The sequence below is a fragment of the Stomoxys calcitrans genome, chromosome 1 (genome assembly GCF_963082655.1).
Source record: "Stomoxys calcitrans chromosome 1, idStoCalc2.1, whole genome shotgun sequence".
Taxonomy (NCBI): Eukaryota; Metazoa; Arthropoda; class Insecta; order Diptera; family Muscidae; genus Stomoxys; species Stomoxys calcitrans.
The window spans coordinates 205,761,168-205,785,929 of NC_081552.1; the positions used below are offsets into that span (position 1 = coordinate 205,761,168).

The following is a 24,762-nucleotide window of genomic DNA, read 5'->3' on the forward strand; positions in this document are numbered from 1 at the left end:
GCATGATAAAATCTCATGCCTGATACGAAATTTGTCAACAGTAACGAAAAATGTTCTTCCTCCTTTTTCGAGTTTCACAAAGGCATTCGCTGGTAAGTTTTTACAGCCCCCAGCATAAACCACCATTGATATGGGTCAATTCGGCCCATATTAAAGTATTGCCTCCATATGAACCCATCTCCCGATTTGATTTCTTATTCCCCAGAGGCAATTGTGAATAGTGTTTTGTTCTGGATATTGTTGTTGCCAAACCGTATGGTAATCCGCAAAAAGTAATTGCGGATTTTTTAAAAGAAAGTAAATGCATTTTTAATAAAACTTACAATGAACTTTAATCAAATATACTTTTTTTACACTTTTTTTCTTAAGCAAGCTAAAAGTAACAGCTGATAACTGACAGAAGAAAGAATGCAATTACAGAGTCACAAGCTGTGAAAAAATTTGTCAACGCCGACTATATGAAAAATCCGCAATTACTTTTTGGGCAACCCTAGCTTCCATATAAACTGATCTACTGATTTCGCAACTTGAGCCCTTAAAGGGACTGCAAGTTTGCATTTAATTTTTTTGTTAACACCAATGTCCATGCCAAACATGGTCCATAATTTGTAATACAGCGATCTTTTTATTTGAAGAAATGGTTCATGGAAACGGAAGTGGTTTAAATCTATCGCCCACACAAATTTTGCCCGCTTTTACTTGTTACCGTACAGATTGCATGCATCGCTTTCATGATCATTTCATGAGAAAGTACAAATTTCACTCGAGATATAAGCGGAAAACAAGAAACCTCCCTAGACGTATCGAAAATACCCATTTGTACTTTCAACCTCAATGGCGACATGTCTTGTCGCCAAAAACCGTTTTGATGTTTCTTGCCATGGTTTCAAATCATGAGACTTGAAAAACGAGACAAAACACCCAAACTCTGCCCTATGACGACTCCTCGAAATAACATCATAGTTTATTTTGGTTTAAAATTTTCCCAATTTATTTCGAATATTTCACTTTTTTCTAAAAACGAAATGTGCACTTTGTCCTAGTGTGCATATAAGCCAATGAACGTTGTCTGAACCCAGCGATTTTACTTGCGGTTTGCGAGTAAACGGAAATTTTCCACTTGGCACACAGACATGCTACTGATGATACCAAAGATACACAAGAACATAACGTAAAATGTGCCGCACACACCATGCAATGCCACATTGAAACATGAAGAAGACCTTGGTAATGAATTTTGCTGCCAAAATTTTCGGTGGGCATCTCTACCCACATTCACTTGTGTGTGTACACATCTATACCAACACCCAGATCACATTTTGAAATTCCTCACATTCATACAATTACACTCACAAAAAGAAGTGCATGAGAGCATGTGAAACGCAAAAATGTTTACATACGCCAAAAGAGAAGACGATGCTGTCGCCAAGAAATGTCGTTGTTGCCCTACTATACGCCATGCCAATAACCTCATGCCGGTGCGGCGGCACATGTTCGTTTATGTCAAGTCAATACGTTGCAATAATTTTACTTAAGGTTACACATCGAAGACGCTGTTGATACAATTCAATTCAAAATGATTCTATGTAATGTAGTCTAATTGCATTGTGAATGATCACAATCATTTACGGCACGGTATAACTGTGAGCACCACACAGGCTGGATAAATTGTAGAACGATCTGTGTGGTGTTCAATGCTTTTACGGGAATCCAGGTGAATCCACAGGTTGTGGATAGGGAAACGCTTCATACGGAGTAGCTGCAACGGCAGTCGCGGACAATCAGCGGTTTCAAGCGGAGAGTCTCAGTGAGAGGCCGGACGACGCCGGCTCTTGCACAAGTACTGGGTGCCTAAGATGCTCGACATAACAAGGCGAGTTATTGGCGCTTTCAAATAACCAATGGCCACCGTGTTCCCACGGCGATCGGTCCTTTGGACCGGAACAAGCTTGCTCACATTCAGAAGCTTGATGAGGATAGCCACCTCCACATGAATATGTGGCTATAACAACAACAATCATTCTTTGATATTGCGCTTGGAAAAAGTCGAAACAAACTTGATCTTGTTGATGTGCACAGCCAGCCTTCTCGTATTTGTTTGCCATTTGATCGAAAATTTGCCTGTAGAGAACATTTCATCAACACTTACTCTTTTATTAAAAAATTGTTTAAAATTTCAATTTCACTGAAAATTTCATCAAAATTTTGTCTCGAACGAAAATTTCATTGTAATTTGTTTTTAGAAATATTTTTTCTTTAGAATTTTATCTTTGAGAAGTTTTGTATGGAGAAAAATTACATTCAAATTTTAAAGGAAATTTACTCAAAATGTTGGCAAAATAAAATTTTTTGGAATATTACTACGAATTGGAATTTTAGAGAAAATCTCATAGAAATTCTATTCTATGGAGAAATTTTTATAAATTTTTTCTTTAACTCAAATGGAACATATGAAATTTGTTTTCTCTTTTGTCTATTTTTAAAATTTTTAACCGATTTTTTCTTTGTTAAAAATCAAAAACCTAAAATGGTCTCTAGCAAAACCAATTTTCCAAATAGTTTGAAAACCGGTCTGAGGAGGAAATCGTTAAGTATTGCGTTGCGAATTTCCTGGGCAAATTTTCCTAGAATTCATCGTAGATTTCGATTTTGAAAACAGTATGGTGAGAGTTTTTTTTTTTTTTTTTGGTCCATACAAATTGACCCACCCTAATAAACATCCAATTTAATTCACAAAGAAACACGTCCGTCCTTTTGCCAAATCACAGTAATTTTCGAACGGTTAAACTTAACACCTTAAAACGTTGCATATTGCATTAGACGGATGCCCAGTTTGCTTCCAATTTGCATTAAGCACTCATATCACGTAACGTCGAATTGAATTCCTGATACCATTGAATCTTCCATTTTTATTCGATTTAGTTAAAAATTTGGTTTGTGAAGAATAGGAACACACTGCTATTAAGTCACTCTTGATCCCCGGTAGACGGGATGACAGGACCTCCGTCACTTTTGTCGACGTAACCGTGACAGATCCAAAGAGATGCCCCAGGTTTTTCAACCGTCAATTTATGGTGCATCCCGCCACAGACAGGGCAAGGAGGAGAGCCATTCACCGTATTCGTGGTCTCCGAGCCGATGGTCACCCCTAAAATTTTACCGTGGGCCAAGGTACAAATGTCATCCGTGGCGCCAAATCATGCAAGGCGTTGAGCCCCGACGGAATCTATACACTGATGCTGAAGAATCTGGATTTACCTGAAGTTGAGTACCTTACTGCTGTCCTCAAGCTGTCTGTGAAAATGTCTGGAAAATGGGCAGAGTGATCCCGCTACTAAAGCCTGAAAAGGACCCGAGTTTGGGGGAGACGTACAAACCGATCTCTCTTCTCTCACCAGTAGCAAAGGCGCTTGAGGTATAACTCCTCCCAAGCCCCGTAGGATTTCGAAGACTACATAGATCAACAACTGCTTTGCATGCCATTACCGCACACATTTGCTGTGGCTTCAATCAACCCTGGTTATGTGATAAGACGGCCTTCGAAGGTATTCGGCAGGGTCCAGCCAAGCCAAACTATTTGAGAACACCGCCAACCTGAAACGACTGGTCGCGAATTATCTCCGTGGTCGCCAGTCATTTGTGGAGTTTAGGGATAAGAAGTTGAATCACCGTAGTGTGAAACAGAGAGTTCCCCAAAGCGGGGTGATATCTCCGGCACTGTTTAACCTCTATCTATCTTCCATTCCAACCCCCCACAGACGGCATAAAGATTGTATAATATGAGGACTATTGTACGATCATGGCATCAGGCCCCCACCCATTGTTGGCATCTGCGATAGGTTGAACGTCTACCTCCAGGAACTTGCCTCATATTTCGCTGCAAGAAATCTGAAGATATCTGCCACAAAATCTTCAGCCGCATTGTTCACTTCAAATACGGGTGAGGTGAATGCCGAGCTGACAAGTTTCCCAAACTACTTGGCGTCACATTTGACAGCTCGTACACATTCTCCCCACATGCCACAGCAATTTGCGATAAAGTCAAAAGTATTTAGAAACAAGGTTCTCAAGTTACTAGCTGGCAGCACTTGAGGTGCAGATCTTTTAGAATGCCGCCCCCCGTAATGCGATGGATTGTCTCCTCAGTTCTCATGTGGACCACCTCCATCAGGAGACAAAGATCCTACTCGTGAGAAGACATAACTACATGCTGTGTAAGCAATACCATTTGGGCTGTTATCGCAGAGACCATCCAAATCATCATCATCAGACCGAGATCGCTCTGGACGCACACCATCTTAGTCGCAGGGTTTCTGGATCTGCACACTCAACAGAATCAAGCAGACGAAAGATTGAACACAACCAAACTGCTGCAACAAAATTGAATACAAATACAGCCCCGAAATAATCCGCCCTAAACTGGAAAGGCTTCGAGTTAAACGCAGTCCTCTGGCCGCCTTTTTCATTCCTCTTTACGTCTGCTTTCTCATTCCTGTTTACTCAGCTGTGGCCTGGTACCCAAACAATGCGGATCGTGCCATCCTCAGAGAATTCGTGAATCTCCTTTTTTACATTCGAAGATTATTCGTGATCTTACCGTCCTGGTTGTTATTGTCCTGATGACCAGTTTACTGTCCGTACAGATGTTCATACTCGGCATCCTATCTTGAACTCCACACCGCCTCACGCATTTCGTGATCGCCCGGATATCAGCGTATTAGACAGTCGAAAACAGATCCCAGTCCCTGTGTTCTCAATGTAGACTCCCAGGCCCACTCGGTCCCCTAGTTTTGATCCATCTGTATAGCATGATCTCCCGGATGGAAATACCAGAGTTCCTTCAATCCAAGACTCCACCTCTGGCAGCAGTGTCCCGTCCTCGATCTCAAGTGTAATCTCAGGTATCCGATCGAAAACCTCTTCTAATCCATCCAGGTTTTGCTATCGTCGCCTCGAATATACCGCGATGGTATGAGATGCTCATTTCTTCTATTTGTTCTCCCATCGCTTTAAATCTCATAGCCGCAGTGGTTGCCTCATACTTATTCTGCATGTCAATGGGTCGGATATCAAGAAAAGTCTCCAGTGCCCTAGTGGACGTGGTCCTCATCGCTCCGCCTATGCCAAGACAACATGTTCTTTGAACATGTTGTATTATCCTTACGTTGCACTTTTTCTCCATCGCAGTCCACCAAAGTAGGTTAGGCTTAAATTAGGGTGCAGATATTAATCCGCCCCATGCCACTATGGACATACATCCAAGCGAGTAATCGGCTTAAGGCGTTAGTAAGTATCGGTATTGTCACGCTTCTGTAGAGCCTGTGAACTATCCTCGGACTCAATCTCTATCCGTCTGCATAGTGCCCAACATCTGTGAGCCCTTTACGTCCGTTCCTTAATGTGACACTTCCAATTCAGTTTCCTGTCCAAAATTACTCCTAAGTATTTGAACTTTTCAGATATCGAAATTGTTCTATTGAGGAAACGTGGTGCATTAAATTGGCCCACCTTCGTCTTTTCCATAAACAGGCACATTACTGTCTTCTCAGGGTTAACATTGAGACCCCTAGGTCTTGCCCAGTGATTTGCCATCTGCAAGACCCTTTCGGCCCTGCTGCATAGCTGATTCGGATCCTCACTTCTTAGAAGAATGATAACTCCTCAGTCAGCATCCGTAATGGGTTATTTATGGTGGTCACCCATAGGAGGGGCGATAAAATGTCTCCCTGTGGCGTGCTTTATTCTCTTTCTCCAACGGTTAAATCGGTACTGGTTTAAGGATTGGACCAATGTGTCGGTCCTCATATTGTTAAAAGTTCCCTCTATATCAATGCATTCCGCCAATGTGTGTTTCTTGACATCGATGGATTCTTGTGCAGGGGAGGCCACCGTAGCACAGAGGTTTACATGTCCGCCTATGACGCTGAACACCTGGCAGGGATATCAGAAAAATTTTCAGCGGTGGTTATCCCTTCCTAATGCTGGCGACATTTGTGAGGTACTCTGCCATGTAAAAACTTTTCCCCAAGATGGTGTCGCTCTGGGACACGGCGTTTGGACTCGGTTATAAAAAGTAGGTCCCTTATCATTGAGCTTAAAATTGCATCCGACAGCACTCATTGATTTGAGAGTTGTTTGCCCCAATTCCAATTCAGGGGCAAATTTGCATTTTGCCTTGTGCTGGACAGTCTCCACTGACCTTCCCTTGGCATAGGCATGCTTATATTTAAGCAGTTCGCTGGATGTCCTACTCTTTATAATGTTAGCCAAAATGCGTTCCATGGTTTTTAGTAGAAAGGACGTAAGGCTGATAGTTCTGTAGGCCTTTGGTGTCGCATGACTCGCCTTGCCGGGCATGGGTATAAATACCATCCTTGCAAGTCCTAGGCGAGTGCAAAATTGCCCATGAACATTCCATTGAGGAACTGGGAAAACTTCTCACATATCAATGAGTGCTGTCCGATTCAAGTTTAAGCTCAATGATAAGGAGCCTCCTTTTTAAAGACGAGTCCGAACGGCGTGCCTCAATGCGACACCTCTTTAGGGAGAAGTTTTTGCATAACATAGAACCTCACAAACGTCGCCAGCATTAGGAGGAGATTACCATCAATGAAAATATGTGTTTCCTGATGTTCTCATCAGACCATTTAAGTCACCCGACCCTGATGGAATATTTCCGGCCTTACTACAGAAGCAGGCCGACTATCTGGCGCCCCATCTGGCAGCTATTTTCACAGCGTGCCTGGAGGTTAACATGTGCACCTATGACGCTGAACGTCTGGGTTCGAATCTTGGCTGGACCATCAGAAAAAATTTCAGCGTAGGTTATCCCCTCCTAATGGTGGCGACATTTGTGAGGTACTTTGCCACGTAAAAACTTCTCCCCAAGGAGGTGTCGCTCTGCGGCACGCCGTTCGTACTCGGTCATAAAAAGGAGGAGGAGGAGAAAGCTCTAATAGGTAGGTGAGAAGTTTGCCCCTCTTCCTTAATGGAATGTTCATGGGAAAATTTGCTTCTCATCAGGATTCGAACCCAGGCGTCCAGCGTCTTATGCGGATGTGCTAACCCCTGCGCCACGGTAGCCTCCAGGGACGCTGTGAAAATAATTGCCAGATGGGCGCCATGTAGTCGGCCTCCTTCTGTAGCAACGCCGGAAATATTCCATCAGGGTCGGTTGACTAAAATGGTTTGAAGCTCCTCAAGGCTTCTTTTAGCATAAATTCTGCAATGATAAGTCTTCCACCAATCTCATTATATTAAGATTTCAGTGTCTTCTTGATCCCCATCGCTTTCATCAAAAGCCTCAACATGTCCTCCGTTGGCTCTGCTGTCACTCCCATGTCGTCTACTAATATTTGAGTTTGAACATGTATTGCAGAGAGAAACTTTTTCATTTTGTCGGCGTCATTAACGCCATCCAGGAAGCACATTTTGCCATTCTGCTATTATTATTTTTTTTCCTTGAGCCGTGTGTAGTACACATTCCAGTAAACTTCCGCTTTTTTACGTCGTGCTCTGTTGTAAAGCCTGTGGACCTCTTTTCCAATGTTGCGAATCTCCACGTTCATCCAGGGTTTTTCTTTGTCTGATTTTCTGTCTCGAAGAGGACAACCATCTTCGAAAGACTCCACTATTGCAGTCATAATCCTGTTGACATTGGCGTCAATGTCTTCCATGCTTGGACAATCCAAATTATCTTGGTCAAGACTTTTTCTGATTAGAATTTTGTCCAGTTGCTTATGCTTATTTCATTATTACGGCTGCTTATTTCATTGCTACATCCAAAACCTCCTACCTTTTAAATATATTGGACATGGGTGTGTATGATTACTTTTCGATAATCATGGCCCTATTGTCATACGTCATACGCCACCTAGGCCACTCAATTTCATATTGTTAGCTACGTCCAGGGTGAACAGATTTTACAAAACATTGTTTCTCTTATTATAGAAATCTCCTAAAGCGTCTTTTGCAATAAAAAGATGTATAGGCAACTCTTTCATCATATGGTCTACCAGCATTTATTTGGTAAATTGTGTTGTTTGCGTAGTGTTATCACAGAAAAAGTTGAAGAACTTTATTTGCTAAAAATTTTAATTTTTTTTTTTAAATTTATGAATGAAATTCCTTTTTTTTTATGATCTTTTACTATGAAAACTGAACTTAAAACCCACCTTAGACACCAATTTATGTACCAATGGTTTCTATAAGAAGTCTGCTTTGGCCTACTTCATGACATTTTTAGTATTTTATTTGGTTATTTCGACTAAGTATTCAACAACCCAATACAAAAAAAGCAAACACAAAAATTTTGAATAATTGTGGCAATACTTCCAAAAGATATTTTTTTTTTTTTGCAAATTGTCATAACCCGTCACGACAGCTGAATGTTTTTTTTTTTTTGTGTCCATAGCATTTATAATTAATTTACTAGATAATCTTTCACCAAATGTTTGCTTAGGGTGTTTGCAAAGTGCATTTGGCCAACAAACAGGAAATTAACTAAATAGTTTTCTTGGTCAACAAATATTTTTCGCAAGAGGGTGGCGTAGTTCATTAGCGTTGCAACAAGTTTTACGTGGCGTTCATGGCGGCGCTTGTTTATATTTTTATTTCAAATTTGGTGTCTTACTATTTTTGGCGCGCAGACGTCTCATTGGGAATCTGTCGGTCTGCACAGTGCATTTTGAGTTCATTGAAAACGATAAACGTTCGTCTATGCGATTTTTGTAATTTTTCATTTATCTTACATCTTAAGTAATAGTTTTAAATAAATTCTGGCTAAATGCCAAACTTAATACGTTTGCGAATATGCGAGTATGATGAAAAACAAAATACATTTTTGTGGACATTGCATATGTTTGTTAAATTTTTGTACATATATTGCATGTAATTTGTGGAAAATATTACAATTTGTATGTTTTATTACAGTTGTTAGTAATCAATTAACTTGATGATAGGCCAAAGTACCATCTTGAATATATATGAGGCATTTGTGTTTGTTTGTTGGTTTATACAGTATAGGCTTCAAAAACGATTTGCTTTAAATTTTCACAGATAAAACAAGTAAAAGCATAATAAGTTCGGCAGGGCCGAATCTTATATGCCCTCCAACATGGATCGCAAATGTCAAGTTCCTTGCCCAGTATATCTTTATAGACAAATAAAGGACAATTGTTAAGCCATATGAGCTATATCAGGTTATGGACCGATTCGAACCAATTTGGCCCTATGGTGAATGCCATTACAGAAGTAATTTTGCCAAGTTTCAGCCAAAGAGAATAAAAATTGCTCCCCCAGATGCTCAAGGAGTAAAATCGGGAGATAGGTTTATATAAGAGCTATATCAGCGTAATAAGTTCGGCCGGGCCGAATCTTATATGCCCTCCAACATGGATCGCAAATGTCAAGTTCCTTGCCCAGTATATCTTTATAGACAAATAAAGGACAATTGTTAAGCCATATGAGCTATATCAGGTTATGGACCGATTCGAACCGATTTGGCCCTATGGTGAATGCCATAACAGAAGTAATTTTGCCAAGTTTCAGCCAAAGTGAATAAAAATTGCGCCCCCCAGATGCTCAAGAAGTAAAATCGAGAGATAGGTTTATATAAGAGCTATATCAGCGTAATAAGTTCGGCCGGACCGATTCTTATATGCCCTCCAACATGGATCGAAAATGTCAAGTTATTTGCCCAGTATATCTTTATAGACAAAAAAAAGGACAATGGATAAGAATTGTTAAGTCATATGAGGCAAAGTAATTTTGCCAAGTTTCAACCAAAGCGAATAAAAATTGCGCCCACTAGAAGCTCAAGAATTAAAATGTGACAATTTCAGCCAAATCGGATAAGAATTAAGCCCTCAAAAGGTTCAAGAAGTCAAGATCCAAGATCGGTTTATATGGCAGCTTTATCAAAACATTGGCCCCTACGCCATAGATCGATATGGGCAATTTACCTGTTAAATACCCAAAAGGTAAACCCGGGTATTTACCCATATAAACCCAAAAGCTGGGTATATAATTTTGCACATATCTTGGGTATTAAAACATTTTCCAAACAATTTTTGTTGATTTCATATTCTTTCTATATAAACCTGACCTTCTGATCATAAACAAGTAAAAGTGTGCTAAGTTCGGCCGGGCCGAATCTTGGCAACCCACCAACATGGATTCTGCTAAAAATGTATACAAACTTCTGCCAAACCAGCAAAAATTAAAACTTTGAAGAACCGAACAAAGATGATTGAGAGACCGGTTTACATGGGAGTTATATCAGATTATAGACCGATTTTGGCCGTACTTGGCACAGTGGTTGAAAGTCATAAAGGACCACCTCATTCTATATTTTTGTCAAATCGGACAAAACTTGCTGTTTTCAGGGGCTCAAGAAGTCAAATCGGGCGATCGGTTTATATGAGAGCTATATCAGGTTATAGACCGATTTGAATCGTACTCAGCACAGTTGTTGAAAGTCATAAAAGAACACCACGTTCAAAACTTCAGCCAAATAGTACAAAAATTGTGTCTTGTAAGGGCTCAAGAAGTCAAATCGGGAGATCGGTTTATATGGTAGATATATCAGGTTATAGACCGACTTGGACCGTACTTGCCACAGTTGTTGGAATTCGTTAAAGAACACCATGTGCAAATTTTCATCCGAATCGGACAAAAATTGTGGCTTGTAAGGGCTCAAGAAGTCAAATCGGGCGATCGGTTTATATGGGAGCTATATCTAAATCTGAACCGATGTGGCCCATTTGCAATTTCTTACGACCTACATCGATATTATGTATCTGTGCAAAATTTCAGGTGGCTAGCTTTACGCGTTCGTTCGTTACGTGCGGTCAAGGTCGGACCATATTTGCATTTAGCTGCCCTATAGACCGACCGCCAAATTTCCCGATATAGAGTATTAAGGCCATAAAAGATCAGTTTATTACCCGATTTCGATGAGAATTTACGCAGTGAGTTCTGGTAGACCCTTACCCATTCCTGTCAAATGTGATTCATATCGGATCACATTTGAATATAACTACCATATAGACCGATCTCCAGACTTAGGGTATTGAGCCCATAAAAGTCGAATTTTTCATCAGATTTTGATCAAATTTGAAACAGTGCCATTTTTTTCAATATCGTCCAAATCGGAGGATATTTGGATATAACAGTCATATAGATCGATTTCCCGACATAGTGTATTGAGCCTATAAAAAGAGCATTTTTCATCCGATTTTGATGAAATTTGGCACATTGAGGTTTGGTAGAGCCCTACCCACACTTGTGAAATGTGGTCTAGATCGCATCATATTTGAATATAGCTGCCATATAGACTGATCTCCAGACATCGGGTATTGAGCCTCGTATTTTTCATCAGATTGTTCAATATCATCCAGATCGGACCATATTTGGATATAGCTCTAATATAGACCGATCTCCCGATATAGAGTAATGAGCCCATAAAACGAGCATTTTTTATCCGATTTTGGTGAAATTTGAATCAGTGAGTTCTGATGGACCTCTACCCCTTTAAGTTGAATATCGTCCCGTTCGTACCATATTTGGATATAGCTGCCATATGGACCGATTCCCCGACATAGAGTATTGAGCCTAGAAAAGGAGCATTTTTCATCCGATTTCGATGTAATTTGAAACAGTGACCTAAGTACCGGTGTCTGTTAGCCCCTAAAGCTGGACAATGACATTGGAAATGATCCAATGTTTCATCATCTTCCCCACATGCCCTACTCATGCTATAACTTATCGCACCGATTTGGCATAAGTTAGCTCTTCTTCTAACTTCCTTTGAGTAATAACCTCGTCCCCTAACGATCCGGATCACGGATCACCGGATCCACAGCGACAAACAGCTCACGCTCTTAAATCCGACTGCGTCGACCCGAAAGGGTTCGGGTTAATCAAGTTTATTGACGGCAGTTCTCTAGCCTTCACTGTCAAATCGTCTGCCCTTTCATGCCCCTCTACTCCGTTATGGCCCGGCATCCAAACGATGCGGATTGTGTCATCCTCACAGAAGGCGTTATCTCCTTCTTACACTGCAAGACTTTTCGTGACCTTACTCTCCTGGTTGTTATTGCCCTTATGGTCATTTTACTGTTCCTAAAGATGTTCAAACTTAACGTCCTCTCCTTGGTACCTTACCACCATACGCATTCCGTGATCGCCCGGATATCTGCCTGCGGGACCGTATTATGGCCAGGCAGTCTAAAGCGATCTCAGTCCCACTCTCTCCCCTAGCTTTGATCCATCCGTGTGGCATGATCTTCCTGACGGCAATGCTAGTGTTTTCACAGTCCAAGACTAGTCGGCTGGCAGCTGTGCCTCGACCTCAAGGTTCATCTCAGGTATACGATCGGAAACCTCTTCCCTTCCTTCCGGGTTTCCTATCTTCGTCTCGCGATGGTATTAACTGCCAATCCATGCTCATCCCCAATCCATGCTCCCATGGCCTTTAATCTCATAGCCGCAGTGGCTGCCTCACATTTAATCTGTATGTCAGTGGGTTGGATATCTAGAATTGTCTCCAGTGCCCTAGTCGGCGTGGTCCTTTTTACCCGGTAGAAACCCATCTCTAGGCATGGACCATGGAGGATATAAAAATGCCAGATCTTAGAGATGGGCACACCGAGTTTACAGAAATTTCTTTAAAATCTTAAAAATTTTTACGATGGCCGCACAAGTGAGGCGTGGGCTGGTGCTGTGGATTGCAAAGTAGAAAGGGAGAAAGTTGAAAAGGAGTATTTCGCATGACTTCAGATAGCTGAAAGCATGACTTCAGATAGCTGATAGGCGTCCTGACTGGTTATTGCAACGTCAGGTACTTGATGTAGCGCATGGAGATGCTTCTGCAAGATGTGCGATTAATTGGAAGAGTTTAAGTTGGAGATGGTGGAGCTACATTTCGTGTCACTTTCCAGCAGTTGTGAGGAGAAGACAAAGCATAATGGGCGAACAATTCTTTCCGTGCCTTTATTTCCTCCAGGCACTCAGTCTTTTTGTCATTCTGGAACGTTGTAGAGGCTCAATTGGCTGCCTGGATCATACTCCCGCCGGTGAGAGTTCCTCACCCCCCAGATCATGACCCTAAAATTATTCCGCTGTGTTATGAGTAGAGTAAGGCGCCCCATTAGCCGAGTTGGTAGTGTTATGAGTAGAGTAAGGCGCCCCATTAGCCGAGTTGGTAGCTTGCTCGCATTGCCAGAGCGGGGGTTGTGGGTTCTATTCCCACCAGAGGTCTGGGTCTGTCGCTACAGTGGTATCACAATGGACTTAAAATTGTCTAAGTGAGTCTGGAGGCCACCGTAGCGCAGAGGTTAGCATATCCGCCTATGACACTGAACGCCTGGGTTCGAATCCTGGCGAGACCACCAGAAAAAATTTTCAGCAGTGGTTTTCCCCTCCTAATGCCGGCAACATTTGTGAGGTACTATGCCATGTAAAACTTCTCTCCAAAGAGGTGTCACACTGTGGCACGCCGTTCGGACTCGGTGAATGGAGATATAGTAAATAGTTTATAAATAAATAGGATTAGGTAGATATTCAATCGTAATGAATTTTTACTTATTTAAGTTTCATTTTTAAGTTTTTGTTAAAATGCTACTCAAATTTGTCCTAACATTTTTTTCTAAATTTTATTTTACAGTGATATGGAAACATTCGTACATCTGCTTAAGGGCTCCCTGGGTTCTGGCATCTTGGCCATGCCAATGGCCTTCCTTAATGCCGGTCTTTGGTTCGGTTTAGTCGCTACCTTTCTGGTTGGCACACTGTGCACGTATTGTGTGCACATATTGGTCAAATGTGCCCACATTTTGTGTCGGAGGCGTAAAATACCCATGATGGGTTTTGCCGATGTTGCTGAGCAGGCATTCCTTGATGGTCCAATCGGTTTGCAGCGTTGGTCCCGGTTCATACGTTTCGTTGTAAACACCTTTTTGGTCATCGATTTGATCGGTTGCTGTTGTATTTATCTGGTGTTTGTGGGAACAAATGTCAAGCAAGTGGTGGACTTTTACATGGAGGACGGCAGTGAGATCGGCATTAGACCTTGGATTGCAATTATCACCATACCCTTGATCTTTATGTGCCTGGTGAGAAATCTGAAATTTTTGACTCCCTTCTCGATGGTGGCAAATCTCTTGATGTTTGTTGGCATTATTATCACCTTCACGTATGTCTTTACTGATATGCCCTCGACCACTGAACGTGTGGGCATGGCCGATGTTGTTCAATGGCCATTGTTCTTCGGCACCGTCATATTTGCTCTGGAAGGCATTGGTGTAGTTATGTCTTTGGAGAATGACATGAAAACCCCAACACATTTCATTGGTTGCCCTTCCGTCTTGAATTTGGGCATGGGCGTGGTTATCACTTTGTACACCATGGTTGGATTTTTTGGCTACTTGAAATATGGCCCCGACACAGCCGGCAGTATCACCTTGAATTTGCCTGTGGAAGACAAGTAAGTATTGAATTCTCAAATTTGATGCTTCATTGAGGTGATGTTAGTGACTAAATTTATTTTCCTTTTCTTTCAGATTGGCTCAATCCGTTAAATTGATGATTGCTATTGCCATTTTCTTCACTTTCACTTTACAATTCTATGTGCCCATGAGCATTATTTGGAAGGGTATTCAACACAAAATTGCTCCTGAAAAACAGAATTGGTCGGAATATGCTTTGCGTGTTTGTTTGGTGGTAAGTTTCAAATATTATTTTTATACCCTCCACCATAAGATGGGGGGTATACTAATTTCGTCATTCTGTTTGTAACTACTCGAAATATTCGTCTGAGACCCCATAAAGTATATATATTCTTGATCGTCGTGAAATTTTATGTCGATCTAGCCATGTCCGTCCGTCTGTCCGTCCGTCCGTCCGTCCGTCCGTCCGTCTGTCTGTCGAAAGCACGCTAACTTCCGAAGGAGTAAAGCTAGCCGCTTGAAATTTTGCACAAATACTTCTTATTGGTGTAGGTCGGTTGGGATTGTTAATGGGCCATATCGGTCCATGTTTTGATATAGCTGCCATTTAAACCGATCTTGGGTCTTGACTTCTTGAACCTCTAGAGTGCGCAATTCTTATCCGATTGGCACGAAATTTTGCACGACGTGTTTTGTTATGACATCCAACAACTGTGCCAAGTATGGTTCAAATCGGTTCATAATCTGATATAGCTGCCATATAAACCGATCTTGGGTCTTGACTTCTTGAGCCTCTAGAGTGCGCAAATCTTATCCGATTTAAATGAATTTTGGCACGACTTGTTTTGCTATGATGTCCAACAACTGTGCCAAGTATGGTCCTAATCGGTCCATAACCTGATATAGCTGCCATATAAACCGATCTTGGGTCTTGACTTCTTAAGCCATTAGAGTGCGCAATTCTTACCCGATTATAATGAAATTTTGCACGACTTGTTTTGTTATGATATTCAACAACTGTGCCAAGTATGGTCCTAATCGGTCCATAACCTGATATAGCTGCCATATAAACCGATCTTGGGTCTTGACTTCTTAAGCCTCTAAAGTGCGCAATTCTTGTCAGATTGGAATGAAATTTTGTACGACATGTTTTTTTTATGATATCCAACAAGTGTGCCAAAAATGGTTCAAATCGGCTCATAAACTGATATAGCTGTCATATAAACAGATCTGGGGACTTGACTTCTTGAGCTTCTAGAGGGCGCAATTCCTACCTGATTTGGCTGAAATTTTGCATGACGTTTTTTATTTTTTATTTTTTCTTTCAACCACTGTGTCAAATAAGGTATAAATCGGTTCATAACCTGATATAGCTGCCATATAAACCGATCTGGGATCTAGACGAGCCTCTAGAAGTCGCAATTATTATCCGATTTGCCTGAAATTTTGTACGATGGATCTTTTCTTGACTATCAACATACGTGTTTATTATGGTCTAAATCTGTTTATAGCCCGATACAGCTCCCATATAAATCGATCTCTCTAATTTACTTTTTGAGCCCCCAAAGGGCGCAATTCTTACTCGAATTGGCTGACATTCTACACAGGTCTCCAACATATAATTTGATTGTGGTCCAAACCGGAGCATATCTTTATATCGCTCTAATAGCAGAGCAAATCTTTTCTTATATCACTTTTTGCCTAAGAAGAGATGTCGGGAAAAGAACTCGACAACTGCGCTCCATGGTGGAGGGTATATAAGATTCGGCCCGGCCGAACTTAGCACGCGTTTACTTGTTCAGTCATTAATATGTTTGCCATACACCATAGTGCGGTATAAAAAAAAAACTTCGTTTCGATTTATAGCTCCCACGTACATTCGATTTGACTTCTTGAGTGTTGACAATTGGAGACAACTCTTCTTCAAGTGGGATGTAATTTTATATGATAAGCTCTATTTTGGGAGTCCACATTGACGTAGAGGTTACTATGTCCAGCAATGGCGCTGAAAGCCTGAATTCGAATCCTGGTGAGAACACAGGAAAAAACCTTCAGCGGTGGTTATTCTCTCCAATAGCTGTGAATTACAAGGTTATGTACAGCAATGGCGCTGAACGCCAGAATTCGCACCTGGCGAGAACATAAGAAAAACCTTCAGCGGTGGTTATTCTCTCCAATAGTTGTGAATTACAAGGTCATGTAGATACGGTGAATTTTTAAAAATGTTACGACGAGGCCACCGTGGTGTCGAGGTTAGCATGACGCCGAACCCCGGGTTTAAATCCCGACGTGAACATCAACTAAATTTTCAGCGGTGTTTATCCCCTTACTAATGCTGGCTACATTTGTAAGGTATCCTGCCATGTTAAAATATCTCTACCAAGTGGTGCCGCTATGCACGCTAGACGCGCCCTTCGGACTCGGCATAGAAAAAGTGGCCCCTTATCATTGAGCTTAAACTTTAATCGGACTGCACTCATTGGTCGAAAGAGGAGGCTTCTGAATGCGGCATGAATGAATGAGGCATTTAATATATATTTTTCGAACATATGACGTCAAAAGGGTGCTTGCAGATATTGACGTAAATATGGTTGCCCAAAAAGTAATTGCGGATTTTTTAAAAGAAAGTAAATGCATTAAATAAAACTTAGAATGAACTTTAATCAAATATACTTTTTTTACACTTTTTTTCTAAAGCAAGCTAAAAGTAACAGCTGATAACTGACAGAAGAAAGAATGCAATTACAGATTCAAAAGCTGTGAAAAAATTTGTCAACGCCGACTATATGAAAAATCCGCAATTACTTTTTGGGCAACCCAATAAATTCCCGGGCCCGAATGGCATATCATCACTTGTTCTACGCTAGTGTTTTTCGACGCTCGCTCGTCCTTAACGCAATCTTTTCTACCTTGCTTACAGTGCGGATGTTTTCCCGCCGCGTTAAAATATTGCGAACGTGCAGCGTACCTCCAAGAAGGGCGCGGCTACCAGCCCTACGAATTATCTACCAATAGCGTTAATCTCCACGCTTTCCAAGGTTATGGAGAACCTGGTTGATCACCATCTTGTGAGATACTAAGAGTCCCATGGTCTTCTTAGCAATCGATAGTAAGGGTTCCGCAGAAATAGCTCCACGTATGACCGATGGCATTCCTGTCGGAACGTTGGAGTCTCTCTATTCATCAGTTCGCTGAGAGTAAGGTCGTAGCTCTGGATATCTCCAAGGCATTTGATAGGGTCTGGTCTGGCTCTGGATATATTCAAGGCATTTTATAGGGTCTGGCACGATGTTACTTTTGGTGTCGGTAATAACTTCGCTCGATTTAAATCGAGTTTTCTTAGAGATCGCCCTATAAGAGTTGTGGTAGATGGGTTCTCATGCAACGAATATAGATTGATCGCAGGAGTATCACAAGGCTCTGTCCTTTCTCCCTCTCTTTTTCTTATATTCATTGATGATCTATTGGACCAGACCTCTAATCCGATATACTCGTTCGTGGATGACAGCATCCTCTGTCATTCATTTTCATTCGACCATACGCCAAGTTTTCGAGAGTTTGAAGACAAGAGGAGGGGAAAGAACGCAACACTCTGCCGGGATTTGCTGACCGTTTCTGAGTGGGGTCGAATAAACAGAGTGGATGTTAATGCACGCAAGACGTAGTGCAGTTTTTTTGTCCCACAAATGATTCACATTCACAGTTTATAATCGTCAATCCCTGAACGGGATAGCTGTGAGCACCATACAAGCTGGAACATTGTGGTCCGAGCTGTTCATTGCTGTCACGAGAAGCTTAGCTGCGAGCTACTTGGTGCATCCACAGGTTGCGAACAGTGGAATGCTCCATTCGGAGTAGCTGTAACTGTAATCGCGGACAATCAGCGATATCGAGTGGAGAGTCTCAGTGAAAGGTCGGGTGGCACCGGCTCTTGCAGAAAAACTGAGTGCCCACGATGCTCAATATGACAAGGCGAGTTATTGGCGCCTTCAAATAACCAATGGCTACCCTGTTCCCGCGGCGATCGGTCCTTTGGACCGGAACGTGCTTGATCGTTTACAGGAGCTTGACGAGGATCGCCACCTCCACATGAAAATGTGGTTACAACAACAACAATCGTCAATATCTATCGGCGGTGTAGATATCGAGCAGTCAGAGGCTCTTGATGTTTTGGGCATGAAGATACAATATAATGTCCGTTGGTCGAAGCATGAATTCGAAGGGTCGAAGGAAGCATGCAAGTGCTTAGGCTTTCTTAAGGGGTGTAAGAAATATTTTACTCCCGCTGATCTGCTTTACATCTACCTTACGTACATCAGGCCAAAGATGGAATACACCTCGCCTATATGAGTTGGATTTTCAAAATCATCTCTTGAGCTGCTTGACCTGACCGTAACCAGAGGTGGGCGTTGGTGTTAATTGGAGATGATGGGGTAGCCAACTCTATCGTTTCCCTTGAGCATAGTCGAATTGTGGGTTGTGTGGGGCTGTTCTATCGATTCTTCCACGGTGTGTGTTCCTCGGAAATTAGTCTTCTGATTCCTGACTTGAGGCTGTTTATCAGAAATACGAGCCTTTTAAGAAGCTCACACCGGTTTGTTATCGATTGGCCAGCTGATCGGACCATGCACTACCGAGTGAATCCTTTTTTCGCAAGCACGGTTCGTATGTGGAATCGACTTCCGGCAGATGTCCAGAAATTCAAGGAAAATGTCAATAAACTTTATTTCCACTGATCATGGGGTATAAATTCTTCTAGCCTAATTGAGCTGAGTTCTTTGTCAAGAGTTCTTTGGAGGCCACCGCAGCTCAGTCATTAGCATGTCCGTCTATGAAGCTGAACATCGATAAAAATGTTCAGCTGTGATTATCTCCCGATAATGCTGGCAACTATGTGAGGTACTATGTGAGAAGTTTGTCCCTGAGAAGTTTGCCCCAATGGAATCTCCATAGGCTAAAAATTGCATTTGTTCTTTGTCCAACAACCATGATCTCGAGAACATCTTTCACCTTACTTGTAAAGTTTGTGCACAGTATCGCTGATGATTTTGGGAGATTTTCAGGTAACAACTCCTAATAAATTTCCTGAGGCGGCGGAATGGCGCCTCAAGTTCTATTCGAAGAGAGATCCGCCTATATAACTCCCTCCCTGACAAATATGATCCCGGTCGGATTTTATAAAGATATAGCCGATTTAGCTTCTTTATTTATTCCCTCACTAATGCTGGCTAGATTTGTGAGGTATCCTGTCATGTTAAAACTTCTCTAGCAATTAGTTGTTGTTGTTGTAGCAGTTTGATGTGTTCTATCTTTCGTATGCTTACTATTGGGTTGCCCAAAAAGCAGTTGCGGATTTTTCATATAGTCGGCGTTGACAAATTTTTTCACAGCTTGTGACTCTGTAATTGCATTCTTTCTTCTGTCAGTTATCAGCTGTTACTTTTAGCTTGCTTTAGAAAAAAAGTGTAAAAAAGGTATATTTGATTAAAGTTCATTCTAAGTTTTAATAAAAATTCATTTACTTTCTTTTAAAAAATCCGCAAAAACTCTGACACTAAAATGGGGTGCGTCCTGAGAGATCTGGGTATGAGTCTAGTGAGCTTGGTGGGGCAGTGTGGTCCCTGGTCACAATCGGGACATTCATCCTGCACTTGGCATCATTCCTTGATTTGTAGGAGTTGAGGCGGCTGCATCTGCCAGATCGAAATTGAGTCAGAACTATTCTGGTTTGCCGAAAGAGATCAATTTCTTCAGGTGCAATGGAAGGCATCGTTCTTCAAGGACCACATTCACCCGGAAGCTATTCACCGCATCTGCTACCGTGTCTGCATGAATTTTGTCTAGACCCGTTTGATATGCCGCTTGATCTATAGGTTCTCTCTTGCTAAACCCCACGCTTTAGATCATGTAGATCGACCTTAAGGCTTCTAGGCAGTGGATACCTATCCACAAGATGATGATTTGGATGATCTCTGTTATAACAGCCCTGTAGGTATTGCTAAAACAGCATTTAGTTATGTCTTCGCATGCGTAGGATCTTTGTCTCTCGGTGGAGGTGGTCCACATGAGAACTGAGGAGACAGCCCGTCGCAGTTCGAAGAGCGGCATTCTGACAGATCTGAATTTTATTCCACTGCGTGTCTCAAAGCTAACGAGACCACACTGGCGCTGCATAACTTATGACAAGCCGACCAATTGCATTGTACGTGGTCAACAAGGTTGTTTTTTTTTGTCAGCACCCCAAGTGCTGCCGGCAAGTGACTTAAGGACCTTGTTTCTACTTTTGACTTTATCGCAAATTGCTTTGGTACGTGGGGAGAATTTGTAAGAGCTGTCAAATGTGACGCCAAGTATTTTGGGATACTCGAAATCATTTCTCCATCGACCATCACAGTCAGCTCAGTATTCACATCATGCGTATTTGTAGTGAACAATGTGGTGAAGATTTTGTGGCAGATATCATCAGATCTCTTGCAGCGAAATATGAGGCAAGTTCCTGGAGGTAGACGTTCAACCTATCGCAGATGTCATCAATGATTGGGGGGCCTGATGCCATGATCGTACAATCATCCGCATATGATATGATCTCTATGACGTCTGGGGGGTTGGAATGGAGGATAGATAGAGCTTAGACAGTGCCGAAGATATAACTCCGCCTTTGCGAACTCCCTCTCTCACTGTACGGTGTTTCGACTTCTTATCCCTTAACTCTACAAATGACTGGCGACCACACAGATAATTCGCAACCCATCGTTTCAGGCCTGGCTGATGGGATGTGTTGGCGACGTTCTCAAATAGTTTTGCATGGTTGACCGTGTCGAATAGGTCTTCGTTAGGTCCAGTGCCTCGAGGACTGTCCTATCACATTGCCTGGGCTGATTGAAGCCACGGCAATTGTGTGTGCGGTGATGGCATGCGATGCAGTTGTTGTAGCCACATTTTCATGTGCAGGTGGCGTTCCTCGTCAAGCTCCTATAGGTGAGCAAACTCCTACCGGCCCAAAGGACCAATTGCCGTGGAAACAGGGTGGTCATTGGTTATTTAAAGTCGCCAATTATCCGCCTTGTCATATCGAGCATAACAGGCAAGCAGTATTTGTGCAAGAGCCGGTGCCGCTTGGTCTCTCACTGAGACTCTCCGCTCGATACCGTAGCTACTCGGTATGGAGCACCCCACTATCCGCAACCTGTGGACGCGCCCGGTAGCTCGCAGCTAAGCTTCTTGTGACAGCAATGAACACCACACAGCTCGGACCACGGTAAATTTTGATGGTTGTTAATCGGCTCGGAGACCACGAATACAGCGAATGGCTCTCCTCCTTGCCCTTTCACTCTCGGGATGCACAATAAATTGACGGTTGGCGCATCTCTTCGGATCAGTCACGGTTATTTCGCCAAAAGTGACTGAGGTCCTGTCATCTCTCCCCTCCACCATAAGATGGGGGGTATACTAATTTCGTCATTCTGTTTGTAACTACTCGAAATATTCGTCTGAGACCCCATAAAGTATATATATTCTTGATCGTCGCGACATTTTATGTCGATCTAGCCATGTCCGTCCGTCTGTCCGTCCGTCCGTCTGTCTGTAGAAAGCACGCTAACTTCCGAAGGAGTAAAGCTAGCCGCTTGAAATTTTGCACAAATACTTCTTATTAGTGTGGGTCGGTTGGTATTGTAAATGGGCCTTATCGATCCATGTTTTTATATAGCTGCCATATAAACCGATCTTGGGTCTTGACTTCTTGAGTCTCTAGAGTGTGCAATTCTTATTCGATTGGAATGAAATTTTGCACGACGTGTTTTGTGCCTAGTATGGTTCAAATTGGTCCATAAACTGATATAGCTGCCATATAAACCGATCTGGGATTTTAACTTCTTGAGCCTGTAGAGGTCGCAAATATTATCCGATTTGCATGAAATTTTGTACGACAGATTCTCTCATGACCATCAACATACGTGTTTATTATGGTCTGAATCGGTCTATAGCCCGATTCAGCTCCCATATAAATCGATATCTCTATTTTACCTCTTGAGCCCCCAAAGGGCGCAATTCTCATTCGAGTTGGCTGACATTTTACACAGGTCTCCAACATATAATTTAATTGTGGTCCAAACCGGACCATATCTTGATATCGCTCTAATAGCAGAGTAAATATTTTCTTATATGCTGTTTTGCCTAAGAAGAGATGCCAGGAAAAGAACTCGACAAATGCGATCCATGGTGGAGGGTATATAAGATTCGGCCCGGCCGAACTCGGCACGCTTTTACTTGTTATTTCCAGATTCAGCTCGCTGATGCTGGGCGAATGGAAATTCTCCTACTAGGCTCGAGAGAAGTAATGCTTCAAGCGCCTTTGATACTGGTGAGAGAAGGGAGATCGGTCTGTACGACTCTCTCAAACTCGGGTCCTCTCCAGGCTTCAGTAGCGGCATCACTCGGGCCATCTTCCAGACATCGGGAACTATAAGAGTGTTCAAAGACAGGTTGAAGACAGTTGTAAGGTAATCAACTCCAAGTAGATCCAGATTTTTTAGCATCAATGTAGAGGTTCCGGCCCCTTATCATTGAGCCTTAACTTTAATCGGACCGCACTCATTGATATGAGAGATACTTCTCTCATATGATAAGGGGCCGGAACCTCTACACTGATGCTAAAAAATCTGGATCTACTTGGAGTTGATTCAATGGAATGGAATGGAAAATGCATGGGAAATTTATTTGAGAAACAAAACAAGTAAAAGCGTGCTAAGTTCGGCCGGGCCGAATCTTTTATACCCTCCACCATGGAGCGCAGTTGTCGAGTTCTTTTCCCGACATCTCTTCTTAGGCAAAAAGTGATATAAGAAAAGATTTGCTCTGCTATTAGAGCGATATCAAGATATGGTCCGGTTTGGACCACAATTAAATTATATGGAGGCCTGTGTAAAATGTCAGCCAATTCGAGTAAGAATTGCGCCCTTTGGGGGCTCAAGAAGTAAAATAGAGAGATCGATTTATATGGGAGCTGTATGGGGCTATAAACAGATTTAGACCATAATCAACACGTATGTTGATGGTCAAGAGAGGATCCATCGTACAAAATTTCAGGCAAATCGGATAATAATTGCGACTTCAAGAGGCTCAAGAAGTCAAGATCCCAGATCGGTTTACATGGCAGCTATATCAGGTTATGAACCGATTTAAACCTTATTTGACACAGTGGTTGAAAGAAAAAATAAAAAATAAAAAAGTCATGCAAAATTTCAGCCAAATCAGTTAGGAATTGCGTCTTCTAGAAGCTCAAGAAGTCAAGTCCCCCAATCTGTTTATATGACAGCTATATCAGTTTATGAGCCGATTTGAACCATTTTTGGCACACTTGTTGGATATCATAAAAAAACATGTCGTGCAAAATTTCATTCCAATCTGATAAGAATTGCGCACTTTAGAGGCTTAAGAAGTCAAGACCCAAGATCGGTTTATATGGCAGCTATATCAGGTTATGGACCGATTAGGACCATACTTGGCACAGTTGTTGAATATCATAACAAAACACGTCGTGCAAGATTTCATTCCAATCGGATAAGAATTGCGCACTCTAGAGGCTCAAGAATTCAAGACCCAAGATCGGTTTATATGCCAGCTATATCAGATTATGGACCGATTTGAGCCATATTTAGCACAGTTGTTGGATATCATAACAAAACACGTCGTGCCAAAATTCATTCAAATCGGATAAGAATTGGGCACTCTAGAGGCTCAAGAAGTCAAGACCCAAGATCGGTTTATATGGCAGCTATATCAGATTATGAACCGATTTGAACCATACTTGGCACAGTTGTTGGACATCATAACAAAACACGTCGTGCCAAAATTCATTCAAATCGGATAAGAATTGCGCACTCTAGAGGCTCAAGAAGTCAAGACCCAAGATCGGTTTATATGGCAGCTATATCAGATTATGGACCGATTTCAACCATACTTGGCACAGTTGTTGGATGTCATAACAAAACACGTCGTGCAAAATTTCGTGCCAATCGGATAAGAATTGCGCACTCTAGAGGTTCAAGAAGTCAAGACCCAAGATCGGTTTATATGGCAGCTATATCAAAACATGGACCGATATGGCCCACTTACAATACCATCCGACCTACACTAATAAGAAGTATTTGTGCAAAATTTCAAGCGGCTAGCTTTACTCCTTCGGAAGTTAGCGTGCTTTCGACAGACAGACGGACGGACGGACGGACGGACGGACGGACAGACGGACGGACATGGCTAGATCGACATAAAATTTCACGACGATCAAGAATATATATACTTTATGGGGTCTCAG

General features: G+C 42.1%; 1 protein-coding gene across 4 annotated transcripts in view; it reads left to right on the top strand.

The window, feature by feature from the left end:
• Positions 1 to 24,762, top strand: part of LOC106090941 (proton-coupled amino acid transporter-like protein CG1139) — a 164,565-nt gene that overhangs the window by 138,507 nt on the left and 1,296 nt on the right. For all 4 annotated transcript variants that reach the window (XM_059360695.1, XM_013257305.2, XM_013257307.2 and 1 more), the window contains 2 exons: positions 13,667 to 14,485; positions 14,562 to 14,721. In XM_059360695.1, the coding sequence (XP_059216678.1) occupies positions 13,667 to 14,485; positions 14,562 to 14,721 (979 nt within the window). The remainder of the gene's footprint in view (positions 1 to 13,666; positions 14,486 to 14,561; positions 14,722 to 24,762) is intronic.